The 24,508-nt window shown below is 45.9% G+C and overlaps 1 protein-coding gene across 1 annotated transcript; it reads right to left on the bottom strand.

Annotated features, from left to right (window-relative positions):
* Positions 1–5,562: 5,562 nt before the first annotated feature.
* Positions 5,563–23,330, bottom strand: LOC144172356 (facilitated trehalose transporter Tret1-like). Its single transcript, XM_077701111.1, has 5 exons — positions 23,060–23,330; positions 20,078–20,301; positions 14,948–15,225; positions 13,457–13,729; positions 5,563–5,911 (listed from the first exon to the last, which is right to left on the bottom strand). Exons 1-5 carry the CDS (start codon positions 23,328–23,330, stop codon positions 5,563–5,565), a joined length of 1,395 nt encoding a protein of 464 aa, XP_077557237.1.
* Between the last annotated feature and the right edge of the window lie 1,178 nt (positions 23,331–24,508).

Consider the following 24,508-nt stretch of genomic DNA (forward strand, 5'->3'; position numbering starts at 1 on the left):
GCAAAACATGCTCCTCCGCGGCTCTGAGCTTTCTAGCGCTGGAGCGAGCACCATTTCTTTGACAATATCAAACATCGGTTGCCCTGGAAACAAGGCACAAACCGCTCTAGAAGTCAGTTACGGTTGCGTGATCTCGGTTCAGCTTGGGGCCTCACTTCGCGGCATATGGGCACTGCAGGCATACTACTCACTCCCATTTGGAAGTGCGAGATGCGCTTGGCATTACAGGAGGCGATGGTTCGTGTGTTGTGGACGCCTTTGTTTCGCGATGAAATGCGACGTTGTGCTTCTGCGGGTGGATAGTGCTTCCCATGGTCTGGATTATCTTTCTCAAGCGGCGTACGACTCAACCTCGCATGGCGTATGTGCAGTGTGCGTGGCTAAAAACCATCTCGGCTTGTGCGCCAGAGTTAAGTGACTTGCTGCTCGTCCCCGCAAACCGCGCGCGAGGTGAGTGCCGAATTTACGAGGGGCAGGAGGAGGCAACCCATCGTCTGTCAATCGCGGTTCGGACTTGCAACGCATGTTGTGACGTTGTGTTCGTTCGAAACGCATCTCTGGATTGTTTGGAAGTTGAATAAAATGTATGCGTCAAACCCGGGCATTCGGCTCAGGGCGTTCTCGGCGATTGCAAGAAAGAAGTGCCACGGGGCTTCAACGCTTTCTTCATGGAACGTACTCAAGTAAGAGAATATTCATGTCGTGTTATGGCCCTGTTGCATTCAATACAAACGGTTAAGCGTTTGTTTGCACTTGTTTCGTTTGTCGTAAAATGTGCAAGCACTCCGGCACTCCGCTGGCAGATCAGCCGGCGAGCCGACGCTGAGCAGACGACTCATCTCTTTGCCGGAAGTGCGTGAAAAAGCCGCCCAATAGCAGGATGTCTAGCTCATGACGAACATCTGGGAATCGATGATGTAGACATGTGAAGATGGCGGCGTCCAAAAACACGAAGGAAAGGGTGAGAAAAAAGCGACAAACTTTGCAACAAAAGTGTGAGCTTTGCGCTGCGCGTAAAAGAGTAATACGTGGCACAGATGATGTTGAAGACCCAATCTAACGATTGCGCTAGTCAATTTAGTGTGCTCAAAAAGCCTTTCAGGGCCCCTTTAAGGATTTAGCATGAGGGTGAATAAACAGCGCTTCCAAAATCAGCGCACGACCGTACTTCCCCTCGCAAATTTGCTAGGTTCGAATCCTTTCCGATTCATGCGACGACTCATTCGCGGCGGCACTCTTGGGACTCTGAAATTTGTGCCACGAATAGACTCCGCGCATGCAGGCACTTTTGTCGTGATCCACTTCGCACGTTTTTTGTATGAGCACTTTGCGGTTAGCTGATTGTTGTTGTATCCAACAACGGCGGAATGACGCCCGGATGAGTAAATTCTTTACATCGAAAATAAAGGCAATGACAGAAATCTGCCAAGAATTAAGAAAATAAACATCAATTTATGATAAAAAGTCGGGCGTCCTGCTGGCGCGGCGAAACATAGCCTCACAGGCAACCCACGTAAGGACAAAGCCTGCGTAGGGTGGCACGCCACCTTAGCGGGTTGAGAACGGAATTCATGGGCTAACCTGACAGCTCTCGGACGCTTTGAACGTTCTCCTTAAAGCACTGTTAAACTTCGCGCTGCTGACATACAGAATAAATGACACTTACCAATTTTTGATGCCGCTGTGGCTTCTGATATGCACGCACGGCACGGAACAACAGCTTGTGATAGCGGCGTCGTCTACTCGCAACACAGTCACCAAGAAATGTCCGCCAGATGGCGCACCGGTTTCAGCATAATGGCTGACTTGGCGAAATTGTGGTCTATAGAATTCGGCTATTTTTTGGACGGCGGAAGCTTCAGCCGCTCGGTGCTGCTTGGGTGCTTAAAACCTTGGCTGCGTCTAATCTCACGGCAGCCGTGAGAATTAGCTCCGGGAAATTCTCACGGCAGTTTCATAAAAGCTGGTTGGCCGAACATTTGCTGAATAATACTACGTCCCAACGTAACCTAACGTAACATAACATGACCGAACCTTACCTAACCTAACCCAACGCATCATAACCTACCCAAATCCTGCCAAACTGCAACAAACCCAATCTAACCCAGCCCAACGACACAGAACACAATCTGTATTAAACGTAGTTCAACCAATTCTAGAAGTCCTGTGCGTCGTTCTCTTGATATAGTAAAAACCACAGTAAAAAAAGCACTAACAAAATAACGATGGCTAAAAAAATTCCAAAAGCTATAAAAAAAACATCCGAAAGTCGGACTCGAACCTCAGCCTCCTATACCAGGCGCTACAGGGGCAGCTGCAAACAGGGCTTTTTAGGGGATATTTATCAGATTGAATCTCCACGTAGCGTGCTTAGCCAATAAGAAGCGACTGCCGTGAGAAATTTCTGACGGTAATTCTCCCGGTTGCCGGGATAATAGACACTACCTAAAACCTTTCGACGATGCTCTAGAACGACAGCACTTTCTATACACGTTGAATGGCTCATGGTTCACGTGTGCAGTTTTCTGCTCCTTTTTGTGCGACGGTTGTGTCTTCAGCTGTGTGAGCAGCATAATGACCCCAAGCATCGTGAAGGAGCAGTTTGTTCAGGTGCGGATGCTCGGCGCTTATAAGGCACCTATAGAGGCGTTACGACCATCTGTGTTGAGCCTAAATTCCCTGCCCCCATCTCCTTCTCCGTTGGATATCCCTCTCGTGTTTAGTAAACACCAGTCCATTCCCAAAATCCTCCTGGGTTAAAGGTCAGATTTGTGTTCTTGGCGCTCCTTGGTTGCTTATAGGGAACAGTTAAAAACACTGAAACCATAGCGAACTTGTAAAAATGTTCCGCGCTAGCACTGGTCTAGCCTGACCCATAGTTTTGCCTTGTACTCCTTGGAAGATTGCAGAGAGGAACGATCCTTTAGCTTTCGTTAATGCGCCAAATAGATGCCTTCACCTGGGCCCAGAACCGTTAGAGTAACTGTCTGCAATAATTGTATACTAACAGCCTGCTGATAAGACCCCACGTGGCAAATCCAAATCTACCGTTATAGTGCGGCCACTTACGTGTGGTAACTTTGTGCCCGGTCAATGCAATGTGATTTTCGTGGCGAAGCAAAGCATTTGTTGCATGGAGCAGAGAATTCTGTTGCTCAACGCTTCAATACATCCCACTAGATTGACACATCATTCTGCTGAAACCATATCCGCACCAGAACTTGTTTTCTGAACGTTATCGAAATTTATCGACCGCGTTGCTTGAACCAGGCATTTTAACTCCTTTGCCGTGGCAGTTTACCTGGAGAAAAACTGTGGGCAACACCTATTTTTTGCTCAAAATATCGAGTTTTCACAATACTTTCCGCCAGAAGTTGCCGGTATTTGCCGGCTAAAGTTCTTCTTTCAATTAATTAGATAACATTACGTCATTTACACGTCTCGTATTTTAACATATTCATCCGATTATAATACAAGACGCCGCCACGTGTTTTCTACAACCCCTCTGAACGCTCGAAATAATTGTTACAAACATTCCGTTTTTTTATCGAATCATTGTTGAATCGGAGAATCTCACTAACGGAGCGGTTAACCAGCAGCCATTGTCTTCATTTGAAACGCGTTTGTAATAATTTATGTTTTTTTATAGTTGGCCAGTTTATTTTCTATTGATTGCTAGCCTTGTTTGTATGCCCAGTAGGATCTCGATATACAGAAATCGCTTAAAACGGAATTGCCGCTGGCACGGAACAGTAGCCTGTAAGCTGGTTGGTTTGCAGATAACGTAAAAAAAACATTTCCGTATCGGCCAAAAAATTCCACGTCACCGTGTAAGTAGAACTGAAACAAGAACTTTTTGTCAGGCCCATTGTCATGAGCATCAGCTTTCTCCGCTTCCGGCTGTTTCGTTTGTTTTTTAGCTTCGTTGGCTGATAAGCCCCGTCTCGGTATAGTAGTCAGCCGTGTTAGCGCCACCAATGTAACATCGCAGTTCTCGTTCTAGTGTTTCGCGTATCGATTTAAGTCGCCGAGGTTACAGGAAGCAGCTTCTGCCGCCTCGCTCGTGCCATCGTAGTGTTATTCGCGCGACATTTCCGCGTCACCGCCTTCTAAATTGGGTGGCTCGAAGCACTCGCGAAGTTGACACGTCCAGCCTCCGTTCTTTCAATGGCGGCACATAAGCATGCACACTATTCGCTTACGCTAGAAAACAAGATAGACATCATTCTTCACTTCGAAAGCCTCTCTTACCCGAAGACGGCGCTCACTACGAAGCATGGTATCCCGAAAAGCAACTTAACGAGGATTCTACACAACAGGGAGATTCTTTGCGCCATTCATCTTATTGCCGATGTCTGGAGGCAGCTGACGGCTAACACTATAGTAAATTGCTTCAAGCATGCGCATTTTTTTCAGGCGACCGGTCATCCGACTTTCAGTATTTTCCTGAATGTGACAGGGAAGATGCTATTCAGAGGCAGGAGGTAACAGAGCATTGGGCTTTAAAGTAAAGGCCACTGGGCTTTGATGAATATGTGCACATCGATAGTAATGTTGTGGCTTGCACTAAGAACACATGGGAGAGCATTGTTGCTGGGGTGTGCCATGAAGAGGAGAAAAAGAAGGATGAGATCAAAGACGAATCTGAAGAGACACCTACCGTAGAAGATACCCAACTTCAACGCAAGAATTTTTTTTCACAAAGAACTAGGATCTGAAACGTTTGACTAAAGCTTCGGTGCCGTAGAAAAAGCGATCATGACGATGCAATTTGCAAGAACGAAAACCGATGCATTTTTTAGTGCGCAGTGACTATTGTTGCCAAATAAAATTTGTGAATGCTGTACCTGAACCTCTTGTAGATTTCTTGGTTTCTGAAAAGCTAACTACATTTACCTTCTAGTGCTTAGAGTTCCATGATATGGTACCAAGGGTGTGGACGCACATAAATTTGCCCTTTTCCGCATCTCTTAGTAAACGAAACTCCTGTTCAATGATACTTATTTTTTCGCTCCCTTTAAGTTTTGTTTATCGAAAGTCTACTCTGTATTTACTTACCTGTACCCACCATAAAAAGACTCGAGATAAACGGCAGTACTTACAAGTGAAAAAACAAAAAAAAATAAAATAAAAATGACAGCGTTAAACTATAAAGCATCGCTTTTGTCCTGGTCATCGGTTAGTCGATAAAATTCACTAGATTTTAGGCCTTTATGTGCCGATTTGGAGACTCTCACAAAAAAAGCATTCACTTCCTATCACAAAACTACTTGGAAGGTAATTTTTAATTACAGAGCATAACACGTTTATCTCTCCGCTAGATTGCGGTAGAAATATATTCATAAAAGTTCCATATCACTGTCTAGCATGCGGTGAGGTTATTTGTGAACGGAAACATTATTCATCAATTCAAATATAACAGACTGTATAAGTTCAAAGCACTACATTCCGGACAGTCAGACGGAAAAAGTCGATTATCCTTTAAAAGAGCGCATTGTGAAAAACGACCTGAAGTAAATAATATCGCTGCCAGCTAATGGCGATAGAACTTGCTGGTTAATCTCAACTAGCAAGGTCAATATCATGTAGCGGACGGCTCTCCGTGTCCGGTATAAGGAGCGCCACCGCGCCGACGAGAAGTCCGAGTCCCGTGCCGTACATGACGAACGTGTCCTTACGTCCGAACACTGCAACCACCTGTGCGTCGAAGTGCACCATTAATGAGGTGATCAACCAGCGCGACGCCCAAACGAACGACGAGCCGCAGAAGCGCAGGCGCAGGGGTATCAGCTCGCCGGTGAGCAAGGTCGGCAGGTGGCAAAGACCCACTGAGTAGCCCAGCACCAGAACACAGACGGAAAGCACGGCCCGCCAGTCGACAGGTCCGTCCTGCTTCTCGGGTGACCACTGACTGCGGCCAAAAAAAAACACTTCGTCTAAATTCATGTGAATAATTTCTTCAATGGTATTAATTAACTAATCGTTTGGTAATAGGTTAGTGTTACCTAAAACTAACATTTAAATTCGGCTGCTACCGGTGTTCGTGGAACATTGGGGGGAACCAAGCTTTGGCCACTTGACACTGAACAATAACAGAACCTGAGCAGATTTTTTTTATCAACGCTGAAATACCGTAGCACGTTGAGATTTGGGTCTATAATCCACATTTCCCCTCACCTTCTGTAAAGCCGAAATTGGCGTGTATGGTTGTGCAGAGGACAGCGTGCAGTACCGTTTCAATTTCGCCGGTTGCGTTCAAAGGGGTGCAAACTTAACAACAGATCTATTTAAAGGTTACTGAAGCTCGCTCAGAACATCGTACAAGGGATGTTTTACTCCGGAGATGTTTTCGCTCTTTGTTCTCTGTGTATTAACACCCATCTGAACTAGCAAGCCCCATCGTTGTGGGGATGACATCTTCCGAATATTGAAGGTTCTCTCTCTCTCTCTCTCTCTCTCTCTCTCTCTCTCTCTCTCTCTCTCTCTCTCTCTCTCTCTCTCTCTCCCGTAGGTGTTACATACAGTACAGTGCTACGATACCCTTCTAAAGGTATCAAACCATCGAGTGTTTAACACGGTGGTACGCAGAATCATAAAACACAGAGCAAAACTTAACCACTCCATAAGCCACAAGACGAACAAATAGGATGAGCACAACTACTGAGGTTCTGCAACGTTACGGCACTGTAGAGAAATTTGGAAAGACGTTGGTTGTTATCCAAGCAAGCTATTTAGCATTTAGCTACTTAGCATTTTTACTACAGAACCACACAACCCCTATAAACGGGACATCAGTTAAAAAGTATGAACCACCATTCCGAATCAAGGAAACAAAACCCTGAGCCAAACACCTAAAAACCATGATATGACATGTCCGACATTAGTTCACAGGTATTTTCGTTTAAATTTACGCTTTTGTTTTTTATTTAGCATGAAACAGAGAAAACCTAACTCTGCAGTTTAACCCCGTTATGTAAATAGAATACGAGTACGAGACTGGTAAAACAGTACAGTGGAATTCCTAATACAGCGATTTTTAAACCTACCATCTCGGCCCGTAAAAAAACAAAATATTTTTCTCAAATTTTCGCTTTTACAATGAACATCAATATATACAAGGTTGGTCTGGATGCTTATAACGGGGTAGTTTCTACCAATTCAAGTAATAACTAATTCAACAAGTATAATGCTCTCAATAGTGGGCTCTAAACAAACCTACCGCGTTATTAAAAACCAAGTAGTGCATGTGAATCTAACTTCACATGCTTGGGGAAGTGATACAGTGAAGGAAGATGGCGAGGAGGAATAGAGAATGGGGAATTATGTGCAGGTGTGGCACAGAACTGTCGTCTTTCGGCGCCATTTGCAGCAAAACAAGGAGATGCTCGGCAAACTTCATTTATTGGTTTGCACTCTCCGCTACAGTACTGCTTCCGTTCAGTTATCAAGAGACGCATTTCGTTTTACACGTACCCTGTGCAGTAGAGCGGTATCACTTTTGATTCTGGGATTTGCTGAAGCGTTCTCTCCTTGCGTGGTTTTAGCGAGGCATTTGTTTTTGTGCAAGTGCCTACTCCTGGAACGGATCGCAGATGCCCAGAGCTGCCTATTGGCCCAAATTTCCGGTAATACTGATTCTTCCTAATTTTTTTGTAAAGCAGTGCAACCAAGCCTAATGACCTTCTTCGATGGTTTACTTAAGCAAGATTTCAAGCAACCCTTTTGCGAAGAAAGCTAGCTGCAACGTCACTCGGAAGGCTATTGGGTGAAATCGTATGCCTGGCGTGTGAAAGGGGAAAAGCCAGCGTTTTTGTAGCGTAAGCTGCACTGGGCAAGGTCGAGCAGTTTCGCGTGGACCCTGAAGGGCCATGCTGCGCAAGCGCGAGAAGCATTGGATTGGATTGGATTGTATCGGATTAAATTAGATTGTTCTAATCCAATCCAATTGGAGTACGGGTGTTTAGAGAATTGGGTTGGATCATTCCCCGGTCTGCGCATTCCAGAGGAGTGACGTCATAGCCCCGGCAGACGCACTGGTGCCGGCGAGTGCCCAGCGAGTGCCCAGAGTGCCCAGTTCCGCAGTAGCCAAGTCTGAAGCTGAGCCGAAGCCGCTTGATAGCCGTTTCGCGTGGTTCCTGGAGAGCCGTTCTGCGCATGCGCGAGGAGCAATGACTGGACTGTACTGGACTGGACCGGACTGGACTCGATTGGACCGGACTGGATTGAACTGGATTTCTCGACCGTAGCTCACGCTACGTATATCCTGGCATAGCAGAGCTAAGCCATTGCCATTTTTTTTTTCTGAACGAGCGATGCAGCTGAAGCTACAGAGCCACGGGATCAATCGGTCATGGCCTCGCGAGACGCCCAAACGTCGAGAAAGAGTTAAACACCCAAGCGAATGTTTTGTAGCGGTCCTCGCGCCTCACCCTCCAGTTTGCACGAATGAGAGAGCGCGGTGAGAAAGATCTGATCGTTGCTGCAAGTCTCACGACAGTCGTGCATTCTAAAGGGGCGAACCCTAACGCGACGGAACCGCTTTATACTGGGAAATGGACCGCCACGTTTCGCTTTGGAGACGGGCACAAAAGGCCGTCGCGCTGATGGCGGTATCTCCCCGACCTTTCACACTGCCTGCTCCATGGCGGACAATTGGCTGGTAAGGGAACATTATTGACAGCTTTCTCGGAAGATGTTTAGGCCATGCTCTATGCGGGCACTCGAGGTAGAGGTGATGAGGGGACGTTTCCGGAGGAGATGAACACGTGGCTTAAAACTTCCATGCAACCACAGCGATATAATTGTTCTGTTCTGATAATTACGCACCCACAAAGCTAGGTGGCTCCAACGGAATTGTTCCTGGTCATCATAAGGTGCTCAGTAGTATTTTTAGTATTTTTAAGTGAAAGGTTATTTCATAAAAACGAAGACAAACGTAATATTATTCAGACGAGGGTCCCATAGTCAACAGACTGCAAGGGGACCCTCAATTATCAATACGCAAACAAATTTATGAAAGAAGCAAATGGGCGTGACATCTCATCATTATAGTAAAAGGACAAGTGAAGTTAATCTGTAATGTACATGCACTCAACAGTAAGCCTAACATAGACAAGAAGATATACAAACAAGATTTGACAAGAAGGTATACAAACAATGTGAAGTGACACGAAGGAAATAACGGCACAAGCAAACACGAATACCAATCATAAATACGCACAAAAGCAGGATCGTAATTAAACCAGAAGAAACTCTCTAAGGTTTTTTTTTCAGCATGTAACAGACGACGATGATTTGACCGTAACAGGCAAATTATTCCACAATGTGACAGCTGCCAAACAAGATGTTTTCTTACCGTAATTAGTACGAACAGTTGGTAATAAATTAATATTACTTCAAAATCTCTTGAAGCTATTGCTTCGTAAACCAACAGGATTAATGAAATTATAACAGTGGTAACAGTGCAATAATTTGTAAAAAAAATTTCGCAGCATATCCACGGGGTGAATGATGATGAGTGGGCGAAGCTCCTGAGGGGAAATCATCGGTAAAACCGTGACTCTTCAGTGAAAGTTGGCCCACTACATCTGTGTCAGAACGTAACGTCTAGAAAGTCTCGCTTAAACCGCGCGTCGGCACCTTGGGGCTGAGCTCGCCTGATGCGTTTTGCAGACGCCTCACGAGCTCTCACTGCATCGGGGTCTGCCTGCCGATACGCGCGCTTTCTCGCCGCTTCCCATTCTCTGACGTTTTGGAGATCCTCTTCGCGCCGCAGCCGTGCCGCTTCGCGTACGGCAGGGTCCTCGCGCCGTTGCCGTGACGCTTGGGCCTCTCGTTCTCGAACGCTGGGATCTTGGCGGCGTCGTCGCGCAGCCAGACGACACGCTTCGGCCTCCCGCTCTCGTACGGTAGGATCTTGGCGGCGGCGTCGCACAGCTTCACGGAGCGCTTCTGCCTCGCGGGCTCGCACATCTGCAGCCTTATCCATCGGGCGACTCCGAGCGCGCGCCAAAAGCGAACGGATTTTATTACAACGCTCCCCGCCATCTAGTAAACAATCCAAGAACTAAACTAGAGGTAGCCACGCCATCTAGTAAACAATCCAAGCGCATCTTTTCATCATATACAAGTACCGCCATCTAGTAAACAATCCAAGAACTAAACTAGATGTAGCCACGCCATCTAGTAAACAATCCAAGAACTAAACTAGAGGTGGCTACATACATACTTCGAGGATGAACAGACCCACGCCCTAAGGAGCTTCGCCCCTAAAAATATTCCCAAGTTGTAGTGAAATAGTGCATTAATTGATACTGTGTTATTCTGACGTAGTAGGCCTGAGGCAGAGGAAAGACATGAACTAAACTTTATAATTCGAATACATTGATTTTTATTTTTGTTGAACCGATGAAACGTGAGAAGAGTACGCGTTCGCCCATGAAACAATGGCATAATGGAAATGACTGTGAACAAAAGTAAAATATAAAGACAACAAAGCATGATGAGAGAAAAATAAACGCCGAGCTCGTATACCAAAAGCAGTTTTTTGCTTAAGATTGGAAAAGTGCGATTTATATGTAAGGTTAGGGTCGAGATGAATGCGAAGGTATCTAACGCGGTCACATGGTGCAATTAAATAAGGCTCAAGTTTTATTTCGAAAAAAAAGGATAGTTTTTTGATATGACCTGAATGCCATAAATTTAGTTTTTTTCCGGGTTGATAGTTCGTAATTCTAATGGCACCAGTTTAAACGTTGCTCAGCACTGCATTCAAGTTCGAAATAAGGCAAATTATTGATTTATTAGATAACAATACTGTGGTATCGTCTGCACACAAGACGCAGTGAGCGAGATTAACGCAGTCTGGAAGGTCATCAATATATAAAAGAAAAAGTAGAGGACCTAAGATTGATCCCTGGGGATCGCCATGATTAAATGTTTACGTTTAAGAGATAGTATCGGCAATATATACAGTGTATTGTCTGTTTAGTAGGTAACTTTTAAAAAATAGTAATGCCGGTCCAGTTATGCCAAAAGTTTCTAATTTGTTAAACAAGATTTCGTGAATAATGGTATCAGATGCTTTAGTAAAGTATAAAAAAACTGACCCCACAAAATGTCCAGAGTCTGTTGATTTCTTGATAAAATCAGTTAATGAAAGCAAAGCTAGGTTAGTGGAACGTCTAAACCGGATAGCGAATTGGCAAGGGTTTAGTACATTAAACTTAGTTAGGTAGCTATTAAGACGTTTGGAAAATAACTGCTCAATTAGTTTACTTAAACAGGAGAGAATGGAAATGCGGCGGTAGTTCGATAGTAATAATCGATCGCTTTTTTTTGAAAATGGGCATAACTTTTGCTTTCTTTAGAGAGGATGGGAACGTTCCAGACCTAAATATAAAATTTATTTTATGGGTAAGTGTATTTCCGATTAAATCTACAACTAACTTCAAATGGCGAATAGAAATGTTGTCTACTACTGGGCTCCTGCTTTTTAGTGTACCAAGAGTAGACCGCACTTCGTCTGGTGTAACCGGGCATAAAAAGAAAGATTGGCTAGCACGGAGCATACAGAGTTGCGCATTCAGAGACTGAGGGGTATTATTATAGACAGAGGGAAAATAATCGCAAAAAGCTTCGGCAATGTCAGTTGCTTTATTTAGGTTTGTTCCATTTCAGGTAATTTTTCGTATTGAGGCATTAGCTGTAGTCGTGTTAAGAAAGGTATTAAACAGATTCCATCGTTTTGGGGGTCATTTTCGTGTTTAGCGAATTTATACTCATAATAACACATTTTTTGCCTGTTTTAAAAAAATGTTTAGGAGCGAGCAGTATTTCTTGTATCTCTTGGCTAAATTTGAATTGAAGGGCTGCCTTTCGGTTTTCTTGTAGAGGTTATCTTTCTTTCGCATGCTTTGTAGTAGTCATTTAGTAATCCAGGGAATATTTATGCAACTGAATCTTTTTACATTTTACAGTAGTAGTGCTAGATGACACAAATCGTAAAAATGCGGAAGAAAAGGGCTGCAGTGCTACTTTTACATCATCCATAGAAATAACGGTACACCATACAGTCGCCCTGATAGCTTCTCTAAATGTCTGAATCAAATACGGATGTAAAGTGAGAACTGCATTTTTCAGGCACGTCCGCGTCAAAAATAAGAAAAATAGGCAACTTATAGGTGATATCTGCGTCAATAACGGCTGGGAAAGGTTGGGGCGATAGGTTAAATAGCGCATGGTTTAATAACGCGCATGGACATTTGCGCACGCGTCTAGTGGGTGAATTTTTCAGAGGTTCGAATCCAAATCCCCAGTAAAGCAATCTGTGTAAGTTGTAGACGAGTTAGATTCGGTGTCAAGTAAATTACTGTTGAGGTCAGCAAATAATAGAACGTCCTTATTTTCAAAAGCTAGCTGGTTAACAATAGTATCAAGGTTAAGCAGGAATTCACTGAGAGAAGATGAAGCGGAACGATAGATGCAACTAATGAAGACCTTTTTATTGTTATATGGAAGTAGTGACCTATCTGTTTCTATCCACACTGATTCGCAAAGATTTGTATTGAAGGACAGATCTTGCCTAGGTCTGTACGAGATGTTAGGCGATATGAAAACAGCTGTTCCTCCATAGCTATCTCAAGCTAGATCACAATACTCTGATTGATATAATATAAAAACTCCGCATATTCCTGTCAGAATCAGAAAGCCAAATTTCTGGTATGCATAACTAGAAAGAATGGTTCATAACTAGAAAGAATGGTTTAGTGAGGCTATGAAACTATTGATTGTGTCGAGGTTCTTCTTTAGGCTTCGTGCATTAAAATGGATTAAAGACTGCAAATATTTTTATAGTTTTCACTGTGTAGCAGAATAGCGTCTCTAGCTCCCTAATTCTGCCCCATCATTTAAAACTGCCCTGTCACCCTGCTCAACCGCAATTGAAATCAACCAGACCTGCCGCCTCGGCGGATTCCGAACCATGAACACGGATCTGTGCAAACGAAGAAACCTTTACTGGTGGCCCTGGCGTTCTCAGACACATAATAACGACACCACTAACAACGCTAAAAAATATCGGTTTACGCTAATGTAACGCATAAATTTCCTAAATTAGCTGAATACACAAGTATTCATGTTAAAGTAAATAAACGGCATTACAAGTTGCCACCCTTTCACGGGTTTCGTTTGTTTTTTGGTTGATTTTAAGGCCTTTTATAATACACTTTTGTTCTGTAAGGGTGGTGTATATGGTACATTTGTTTGATTTTGTCATTATACATGTTTCCCTGTATTTTTAATAACCTCCAAACACTATTATAACGGTGAAATGTTGCGTTAACTTTGCCAAATATGCAGTTTGTGTAAAACTCACGGCTTGTCACAATTTTAGCTGTAGGGTTAATCGCGCAAACAATGTTACGCATTAAAAAAATACTTGTTCCTGGTACCTTACCTCACAACCAGATGATCCAGAGGCCTCAAGGCGAACAGGGTTCCTGCGACTAGGAGAGCAGAAGCGCACAAGAGTCGACGACGACCGACTAGGCTGGTGAGGGCCGAAAAGCTGGCCGTGACGATCACGTGGGCGGCGAGCAACAAAAAGGCCGCCACTCCTGCGTAGCCTCCTCCAAAGAGCGTCACCATGACTTGGATTGCCCGCATCGTGAACAGCGGGGCGCACGACATGTTGTGCGCCAGGTGCAGTAGCAGGCAGACGCACATCATTCTGCGGGAAAGGATGATAGCGTGGGAGGATTTTAATTGCTTTCGGAACAGCATAGAATTTCCCCCACCGTTGTCGTGCAAGGCTACGAATTATCTTCGTGGTGTGCTCGCACGGTGTCACTTTAATGTTTAAAGTGAACACGAAGACCACATAGAACTGCGCGGCGTTGGCAGAATAAGTAGCCAATAGAACGTCCTCACCACTTTTAAGGTAGCCTTTATTGAATCTGCTGAGAAAGTAAGAGAAGCAAACGAGAAAATAGGTAGTTGTTGGTACCCGAAGAGCTACTTCTTCACACTTTACTGTTGGAATAGTAGCAAGGCAAGCTTAGGTGGCCTGGTTGCGCCAACAAAAAAAAAAAAAAAACCGTGAATAAGGCCTGTGTTCTACACTCACCATCAGAGCTCATTTCGCTAGGAAGTAAAATCCCTCTATTTTTCACCAAAGCCCCATAGCGAAGCACTTGCATTAGAATCTAAAAAAACGAGCGCAAATCGCCCTAACTAGGAGGCCGACTATGCAAGGGCCTCATCATATGCACTACCCCTGAGTGGCTCTCCAAAAGCATTACGTTTTTGTAACTTTAGATCAATAACGGTATTCATGTTCGCCGATGGCCACCCTGGTTTCAGGTGGGCTCAATTAAGCCGATTAAAGGCAATTTTGCTACAGGCTTAAAGCAACAGGGTACTGCATTGAGCCACTGCTTGGCCTGATTCGCGGCGTAAGCACCAGACACAATTGTAGATCATATGATAAGGCAGAAGCATTTGATGTTGTGTCAGCCCATAAAGCTAAAAATGTTTTTGGCAAAGGAAGAAACTTCAACGTTGAAGAAAACCGAAGTTAATGATGAGCTGCCCGATCTCTTGTATTAGGCGAAGGTTTATGTTGCCCTATTGGTTCCCTTAGAGTCCGGTTGTTCAACAAGGCGGCATCAACGTGCCGATGTTCGAATAGAAGTAGGCGTAGGGATGGCTGGAGAGATAAACTACGAAAATTTGCAGGAAATATTCAGCTCCACGTACACAAGATAGCAGGCGCCGGAAATCATTGGGAGAAGCCTGTGTTCTGCAGTGGGAACAAAGGGGATAGTCATGACGATAATAATGACGATGACGACGACGACCATAATCATAACGATGATTACGATGATTCAGTGACCTTCAATGGTCTTGTGAAACCTCCAAGAACAGCAGGAACCAGTCGATGCCTCACCGTGCCTCCTTGTGCGCGCTAGTCGGATGGACCAGCTGCCAGGCATCTTCGGCCTCCTTCGACCGGTACTCGGGCTGCGGAACAACGCCGTAAAGACGCGCTGTGGCGACGTTGACGTCCTTGCGGCATCCGTACGCCAGGTACCAGTGCGGACTCTCGACCACGTAGTACTGCAGCGACAAGGCTGCTACGCACAGGATGGCGCATGTGCTGGCCTGCATGCCCCAGGAGAGTCCGCTAACTGTGTAGGTGATCAGGGCACCGGCGCTGGTGGCCGCCTGCGCGGATCATCGGAGCAGATCACAATGTCAAGATCATTTGACAATTGTCGGAGCTGGTAACCAAGGTGTATCTCCGAATAAGACAGCCACCGTAATGCCATAAACTAAAAAATTGTTTGATGATATAAGCACACCATAATGAAGTGGGAGTAATTATTTTATTTTTTCCCCTTCATTCTTCTTTGGAATCACCTGTTTGTGTACCAATCCGGTTATACCGGCGGTGGTGAATGGTGTCCTCGCTTATAAATAGTGCTCAAATTCCTCGACACAAATGTTGTAAAACGACGTATACATAATTAGGTGGCTTTAAAATGATATCAAGTTTCTTTGAAATTGGCCATTTTGCCATGCCTTTCTCACGGGACGCTGCGGTCAATCGCCATAGCGCCATGGCCCACAATCAATTTACGCTGACGACGAAGAGAAAGATGTGGGGGGCGCAGCTACGAGCTCTGTTATTGCTGCTATGTAAAAAAAGTAAACGGATCACTTCATCCCGCCTCATGTTTCATCTGATGTCTGTCCTACTGAGACGTAACACCTTCAATAAGCGACCGCTGGCTTCATTTATTTTCTTGTCGCTCGGCTTGCAGAAGGAAGCCCACAAATGGTAGTGCATAACTGCCAAATACTATTTTAGGGCAGAAGCACTACTAACCTGCAAAGTGTACTGCATGGTTGTCTGTCTCACACCTACAGTACTTTCCCGTCCACAACAGCGTCCACAAAGGGAGCTAGCATGGGAAGGGGAGTAATAGCCAGCCGACCTACTCGCGCAGCAAGCATTTGCTGTAACGTCCTGCTTGGAAGCGTAAAGACGTCGTTAGGCGTTAGGCCTAACTTCATGCTTTGACACCAAACTTCCACTGGCAGCCGCGGCTTGACGTATAGTGAGTGACTTTGCAGCTCTTGTAGTTAGCTGAACTTAAAGCGTACGTAACGTTGCATAATCAGCCCAACATTAAAAACAGCTTTCGGTTGGGGAATTGAAGAGCAGGGGCAATGTGCGGGCTTGCGGCTCCAGCCCGTAGTGATATTGTGTTAGCGTATACCGGTGGCGGCGGTCCTTTAGGAGGGCAGTTAAACGATGATATGTAAGAAAAACCCATTTAAAAGGCTTGCTCAAAAATTCTGTCTTTACTGCTACCCAAACACGTGTGCCCCGAAATATTCCAGACAGATAAGTGTGTGATGTGTGGTGACGGTCGCGCTACCATGCAGCACATGCTCAGGGACTGCCAGCAAACGGACTCAACCACTGCGGATCCGCTGCCGCCGCGCTTGGAGAGGAGTGCGGTGACCAGTGCGGACTATGAACTACAGAAGATGGCTGCGCAGCTCGCGCTAGCGGCCATCGATCGCCAGCGGCCGAACTTGTCACCTCCCCCCTATGGAGGCCGGCGATAGTAGGTACCCCCCGAGGTTTCCCCAGGCCAAATAAAGACGTTGTTTCTCCCTCTCTTGCATTAAATGCGCATTTACTCTTAACATTTCCCACGAAGTCTGGGTTATGTCCTTGCATTTGTCGGTGATATTCCATCATTGTTCCGTGTGAAGCAATACAAATAAGTGATCGGTTCTGTTGGTGTTATTCGTGTTGCGGCGGGAAATTGCGTGCAGTGTCGACTTTAACAAATTCCTAGCTAATTCTTATGGTCCCCTAATTCGCTTAGAAGGTGCTAATAATGCCCAAGGAGGCTCAAAAGTAACCGCCGTCTCTACTTCCTAAAGCGGGTGAAACTCACAATGAAAATGTTTCGAGATAACATGTCCATCAAATGCGTGCCCTTCTTGAGGGCGAACTCCCCTCGCACAAAAATAGAACGACACATATATTATCTAAAAAAAAATAAGTTAACGAGTATCCGCTTGTTCTTACGACAAACCCGTGATATCGAGTGCGCATAAATACAAGTGTTGGTGAAAAAATGGTTGCTAAAAATTTGTTTAGAAACACCAGATGTGAATTGAGTGGACCCTGATGTGTCACATTTTGTCTGGTGCTGACCGATAGAACTACAAACCTCAGTTTACCGAATGCTTGCTTACCTGAGTAGCAAGCAATTTATTGCCGTCTATACCGCTGTTCTTCTAGTAAATTGCACTTGAAATGAACACGAAAAAAGATATGACTTCTCGAAGGTTGTTCTATGCTAGATGCGTTAAGGAACAAATTATGTAGTCTAACTTGTGTAACTTTTAGTTGCACTGAATTCATTGCCTACACACGCACAGACTGCTCATGAACCCGCAGTAAGGTGTTAGGAAGAGCAGGTTGGCGCAATTTCGCCTAAGAACTCGAGTCACCTCAGGATGTGACGCGGGTGTTCTCAAGCCGTACTTATAATCGCACACTTAATTACTTGATTACAGTAGTACAAGCGAGGAATGAAGCAGAAGTTAGGGCAACTAAACCAACAGAAAAGAAGTGTCATCTGGGCATAGGCAAGACACAATTTATCTTTTTCCCTTTGAGGTACGTTCGACAGAATAGTATTTCTGCCAACCTTATCCCTCTATATTTTACACCTAACTGACGTGCCGAAGCTGGGTGTTTTGCTTCTATTCTTTGTCGTTACATGTCAATTACGCCTGAGTTTACTAAAGAAAACAGCAGAGTAAGCGAAACCCCACCTGCCTTCTCCGGCTATCAAACACATTTCACTGGTGATCTTTTTCAGTGCGCCAGAACTTTGACGGCGGCCATACTGGTTTGGCGGCTGCGACGGCGACGGCCTCGACCTCGGCGTTGTAACCGAGTGAGCGAAGACAGAAAAGAAACCGTTGAGGAAAGTGTGACAAAAGTGTGAGGGGGAGGGCGGCACGCGCTAATATGGCGCCCTCTCCCTCACTGTCTCCCCCTGAAACTCTCGCAATGCGCTTCTCCTCCGTGTACGTCTCATACGAACCATGTGACATTTGCGCGGGAAGTTCAAACGGGATTTGCAACAACATGCTTGCAAGCTGCGGCTACGCGATGCGATATAACAGCACAGTAGCGCACGCCGCCGTGAGTTTGCTGATCGCGCGATCACTTCCAGAGACGCAGCAGCTATGCGCCCAGACCGAGTATACTGCAGTTCGCGCCGGGTACTAATTTCGCATTAGGGAGTTCAATATTCGTCACTTCAGTTTTTTACTTCTTAAAATATCTTTTTCCACTGATATCATCTTAGCGATACCAATAGTAAGTGTCGAATTTTAGATAATCACTTTCGGTAACTGTCAGCATTTTCGTTCTTTTTTTTATATCCATGTTGGCGTGTATCGAATACCCTATCTGTGTTGCTCTAACAAACTGCCCGGCTGGTTTTCTGGCGCCGCACATTTATCGCGCCGGACATGGCGATTTAAAACAGGCTTATCCTTCTCTTTTTGGGGGAGTATTGAGTGGTACATCTCTTTTGTTTTGCACCTATTATTTCGGCAAACTGACACCATGCCAATGCTCTTTCTGTGCGGCTGTTAAGTTTATTTCCTTGCTGACGTAATGCGGAACATTGGATACTCCAGGCGTTGTGTTGGGCTGCCTGCACTCGGGGACCCGCAGGTTGGTCAAATCGTCCTTTGAGACAGATTTTTCTCCCGGCCTCCGGCATCCTGTAATTTGTTATTTGATGCCAATAAATATCATAGGTCAATCATGAGGCGGTAACACATTTACGTTGCACAATGCAAGCACACCTTTCTCAGTTGGAATACAAACGTCGATCTCAATGGGATCCTTTTGTGATTCATTAGAACCGATTAAAGCGAATACCACGTAATATTATGATTTATTATTGGATGTTTAACTCAGGATAATTGATTTTCTCTGCTCTTTGGGTAATTTAATCACTGAATCATTTATTGTTTGTTTCATTCATTTATTTTTGGAATCAACAGGTAACGGTCCCTTTATCCTTTTTTAAATACATTATTTAATGAATTCGAGCCAATGTGAGGGTTGGATTGTGGGTGCCAGGTCGACCAGCAGGTATGTCCGCATTCATCTATTTATGGGAATGGGGCTTATTTCACTTTCTTTCATCTGGAGCGAGGTAGTCCATCGCCTTTCTCGTAAGAGACCAGAAAGCAGTGTACTTGAAACCCGGATTAGCAACCATAGAATGCTTAGAATTAGTAATTACACGGAGTTGGTGCAATTATTTGTAATAATTGGTGTATAGGTGGAGCGTTGCTCTTGTTGCTCTTGTATTTGCCAGATCGGCATAAGGATGAAAGTCGTCCCACATACTACAGGTTCAAAAACCCACAGCAATGCCCTGGCGTCTGCGCTCAAAGAAAAACAAAGCCGTAAACCGCTCTTTGCAACAGCACAGGGCTAAGGGCCCCCGCTAAGCCCTCCCCTAGCGTCACTAAATAAGCTACGGTTAAGAGTACCGCCACTTTGTGCACCCGGAAGCGTCTGGGGGCCATTTTGTTTAAGGCTTCCAGTGTTGCCATCTCTCTCAACGAAACCGCCGCCAGTTCTGACGGGAAGAGTGCGACCGGCCGCTGTAGCGTCCGCGCAGCAGAGAGGGGTGGAGAGGAGAGGCGCCCAGAAACAAAATGGCTGCGCCCGTATGGAAACAAATATCACGTGATGGCGACCGACCAATGAAAATCCTGGCGGGACATAACAATGAGAGAAAAGAGTGCCGATACTCTAAAAGCATTTTAGTGACGCTACCCTCCCCTAATGAGCGTGGCGGCATCCCTTCAATGACCTTGAGGACGTCCTGCGTAGCCCATCAATCATGCGCCTAGTGAGCACATCGAAGAACGATCACTCTCTGCTCAGCTGCTTTTGTAGGCCTTCTACCATCGTCTGCAAAAAGTAGCCTATCTGCAGCGTGGTACTTGCCTCCGTCAGGCTTCCGTAGAATGCCCTCTTCTCGGGCGGAGCAACATCGGTGACGTAGAGGCTCGCGCAGTTCGTCATGATGCCCAGCCAAACGCCCGAGGCGGCCCTGTTTAGCATGAACATCCAGACGGTGTCGGAAAAAATGATGCCAATCCAAGCACCGAGGAGACCGAGGACGCACACGATGAAAGTTCGTCGATGGCCCACCAAGTAAAGCAGAAGCCCTGAAATGCGAATTTAGAGAGGCCATGAGCAGACAAAATGGCGCTCGGTGTTGGCGCATCTCAAGCAACGGAGCTGAGAACGGTGCTTTCTTGATTTCACCTTAATAGTCATCATATTCATCTCCGACGGTGCACCAGCATCTCACTGTTTTTCGTACGCCAAAACTGGAGCATTTATCGCATTCCTCATAAACACAAGTTTGGTGAATGTTTCGTTCTACTTCATCCTTTAGTTGCACAAATTATTCCAAGCGCTTATTTTCCACGATAACATGTTTATAATTAGTTTTGGAAAGGAGAATTGCGCCGGCAGGTTCACAACCTGTGTTGCGCAGCGCCAGGGGCAAAAGCAACAAAATGACGTGAGTTTTGTGTTTTCTTTTCAATTTCATAGCTGGCTATAACCAGAGCTAACAAGCTAACCTGTTGCGAAGGAAAATTACACATGCCCCTGAAAGGCGGCCATAGAGCTCGAAAGGGAAGCTTCACGTCCAAGTTGTTGATCAATTCGCTCTCGCGCTTCAAACTGCTATAGCCTCTTGCTCAGCGCTCTCAACCACGGTCAAAACAGATCCCCGGTCAAAAGACTATCACAGGTCAAAAAACTTCGTTTGAGGCTGGAAAGGAGCTGAGTGAGTCGCCAAACAAGATTTTTTTTTCAAATGAAACAAAGATGTATTTTGCCTTCATGGTTTCTTTAAATAGCATCCGAGAGGGAGAGAAATTACCTGCGTCTGGAACACATTCCACACCACTGAAAAAAATTTCCCCGCATTTCCCCGAGGGGAAGAATGTGAAAGTGCGAATGCAAGAGTTGAATTTGCGCGGTTCGGTAATGTTTGCGAAAGAGAGATCACACACACACACACATAACTACAAAGAAAGAAAGATGCATTTATTCACAGACACCTATTTGTGTTGTCGTTGTACTTGATTGCTAGAGCGGATCTCAGCTTTGAAATTTCGTGTCAGTACTCCTTTAAGCGGGTGCATTAGCCCTTCTCACGCCCGATTCCTGGCCAATCCCCCACGTGGGTATGTGCCATGTCAGCGGCCAGGTAGCGCGCGCCCATCTCCCCCCGTTGCTAAGGAAGACGAGGAGATTCCTGGCCAATCCCCCACGTGGGTATGTGCCATGTCAGCGGCCAGGCAGCGCGCGCCCATCTCCCCCCGTTGCCAAGGAAGACGAGGAGCGCGCGCACCCGCAGCTGTTGCTATGTGGACGGACGGCGGTCAACGGAATTCAGGATCGCTTTAAAGTGCATTCGCACTGAAAATTTCAGTTAGACACACTAACCGACAGCACAAAACTTTTGCAAAACATGAAAGGCAAAACAAATGTGCACAGCAGAGGCCTGGTACACGTGTCAAGCTAAGGAGGTCTCTTTCAGCGTGCTCTGATTATCACTCCGTGCTAAAGACCTTGCCGTTCTGCACGGTCATGTACAACTTCTCACTTGCGCGGTGGAGTGTCGTGCTCCTGGGGCGGTATTTTCGAGTTTTGTACCTTTTGCGTCCCTTTCAAAAGTGTCCCTTTTGGCGAGCCCTGATTGGCTAAAAGCAAACAACCGTAAGTGACGTAAAGCAAGCGCGGCAAACCTACTGCCAACGCTTACTGCTTAACCGGAAGTACTTCGCGATGAAAGGGACGCAAAAGGGACGTTTTCAAAAGGGACAGTTACGAGAATACCACCCCTGGATTGTTCTCGATAGGGTCTCTGCCTTTGTTGCAATCGATATTTGTTTTTCCTTTTTGTTAATGCTTCATCAGTAGCTCCATTGTACCCAGCCGCTCTTTCAGAGTGCAGCCCGAAGGAGCGGCTGGGTTTAAAAGAGCATCTCAGCAGCCCGAGTCATTCTATTTCTGTATTCGAATGCTACCTTGGTGCGGCTATGCTTGTTCCATGCTTTCCAAATGCACTGCATAGCAAGGTTGAACAATAAAAAAATGGGGTGGGGGGCTCGCAATTGCAAGGAAACTAGCACTCGCCTTCTTCTGGGACTAGAAAACCAGCACTTTCAAAAGATTCTCTGCTCCACAACAAAAACGGAAACCAAGGCTATGTCACAGAGACCCCAAAGTGTTCCATACGGAATTCTGCAACACAAGAGGGGGAAGCGATGTCAGCCCTGTATACCAGGTGTGACTATCATTGAAAGAAAGTAACCCTTCTGACGATTTAGCTACAACGTTTATAGAAATCCCTATACCGAAAAATTTCCCGACATTTTCGGAACCAAACCAGTAAATCCGTGTTGCACAAGAAAAACGTGCAGCGGATAAATGAGATCAGGCTGATATGCGATTGCGAATCTTTGGAGTAAAGTTTCATTATATATCTATATCGAGGCTAAGGAAGCAGTAACACAATATGCAACATGTGTTCTGTTCTCTCGAAAAGAAGGTTTTTATTGTTGCACTATCTACCTAGACCGAAAATTGAAGGCGAAATTATTCACAATTTTGTTGGCAAAGTTTTGATGAACAAGAGTTGCAGCCTTTACGGGGAAAAATTCTCTTACATTTACAACTTTAGTGTGAACTAACCAATGAACACAAGTAAATAAAACTGGTAATAGTATAGTCGCTTTGCTTCCAGTGGTCATATAATCTTTGGAGTAAGGTTTTAATCAAGCAAGAGATGCAGCTGTTTTCTGTTGGGCACTCGCGATAAAGTTGGCTTTGCCGCACGTTTTCTGACTCGCATGACCAGTGCACGGAACCCTAGCAACATAAATCTTCGCTGTAAAAGCTCACCCGAGCAGAGAGCCCCGAAAGCAGCAGCGAGTAGCACGATGTCGGCAGGAAAGTGATTTCCGGGCGCAGTCTTCGCCAAGGTGTACCAGGGCTCTTTCTCGATGGAAGGCATGGCGGCGGACGCATAACCAAGCGTGGTGCCCGCCACGCACGAGCCCAGACAGGCGACCAGCATGGCGTGCACGTGCTGTCCCTCGGCTGGTGGCCCCTCCACGTCGTTGACCGGCGATCCGCCTTTGACCCGTGGGCGCCACAGACGCAGCATGGTCATGGCGGCGTTGTTTGCGGGCGACGGAGTCACCGGGGCGGGGCTCACCTCTAAGTGTAACTTTCCGAACACTTCAACACCTTCATGCGTCGTACGAGCTTCCATGTCATAAGGCTACCCTGAAGACTGGTTGCGAATTTGGGCGGGTTCGGGTGTTCTGCTTCCGTCCTACGAAACCGCGAGAGTAAAAAAAAGTGGCTCCAATCCACGCAGCGAAGGTGGTTGAAAAGCAAAGCTTTAAACGACACCAACAATAGTTTCCCATGCGACATCACTTGAACTCGCACACGTGGCTCTGCAAAGAGTAAAACCACAGACTTTGCCAGCCGTTACCCGGAATTCGCGGGGGCGGCCTCCCGAACGCAGCAGCAGCCTCGGCCACGGCTGGGCTAGATAGACGGCCTTCACCGCTGGTGCCCGGACGGGAATCGGGAGAGAGAAATCGGAGAGGAGCGTCTTTCGAAGGGTGAGACAGCGGAACCTAGCCATGCTGATGTGCTAGCTTGGGGCTATACCCCCATGTGACACAAGTGCAGACACCGAAACTACTCGGCATGTGAGCCTTGTGATTCCCATTTATACCGTTTTAAACTAGTTAGTTTAGTAAGTTTGAGAAAGAAGCTGGGGAACCATTTATACTCGTTTTTATCAGAACAAGTTGCTACTTTCGCCTTTCGTAATGCCTGTTAAAACACAACCATACTGGTTTTCACCAATTTAGAAAACGGAGTCCCATTCGTGGCAGGCAGTGCGCAAAAAGTAGCATTTCTAGCGGCTAGATGTCTGTATGTGGTGTGTTAATTTTGTTCTCCCGTTCTGCAAACCAAACCTTAACGTATGTTTGTTGTACGACCACCTACTTCCATCGGGTGCTGGTTACCCGAGTGGTGCTGTCGAAGAAGTTAATCAAGCCGCGCGAAAACAGTGCGCAGTAGACCCGAAGCTGCGCCAAAACAGGCTCAAAACAACCGTCGCTAAAGCAGACGACAAAGCCGTAGCACCAACGCCACCACTGAGGAGCAGGAAATTCCGCGCGGGCAAAGCTGGGTAAATGCGCTGCGCCATCTACACTGTGCCCTGTAAGTGAAACTCTCCGACTTCTTCTCCCCCTTCCCGCAGCGTCCGCCGCGTTGGGAATTTGTTGTCCTGCACGCCACGAAAGAACGGTTCGCTGCTAGAGA

Source organism: Haemaphysalis longicornis, unplaced genomic scaffold, assembly GCF_048455015.1.
Source record: "Haemaphysalis longicornis isolate Haplotype H1 unplaced genomic scaffold, Haemaphysalis longicornis Haplotype H1 scaffold_20, whole genome shotgun sequence".
Taxonomy (NCBI): domain Eukaryota; kingdom Metazoa; phylum Arthropoda; class Arachnida; order Ixodida; family Ixodidae; genus Haemaphysalis; species Haemaphysalis longicornis.

What these genes read in the sequence shown, in the direction of transcription:
- LOC144172356 (XM_077701111.1), bottom strand. Translation starts at nt 23,330, where the DNA reads ATGACCATGCTGCGTCTGTGGCGCCCACGGGTCAAAGGCGGATCGCCG. An exon ending in AGCGCGCACAAGGAGGCACG is followed by an intron (nt 13,730 to 14,947) that starts GTGAGGCATCGA and finishes CCTTTCCCGCAG; the next exon opens with AATGATGTGCGTCTGCCTGC. An exon ending in CTGGATCATCTGGTTGTGAG is followed by an intron (nt 5,912 to 13,456) that starts GTAAGGTACCAG and finishes TTTTGGCCGCAG; the next exon opens with TCAGTGGTCACCCGAGAAGC.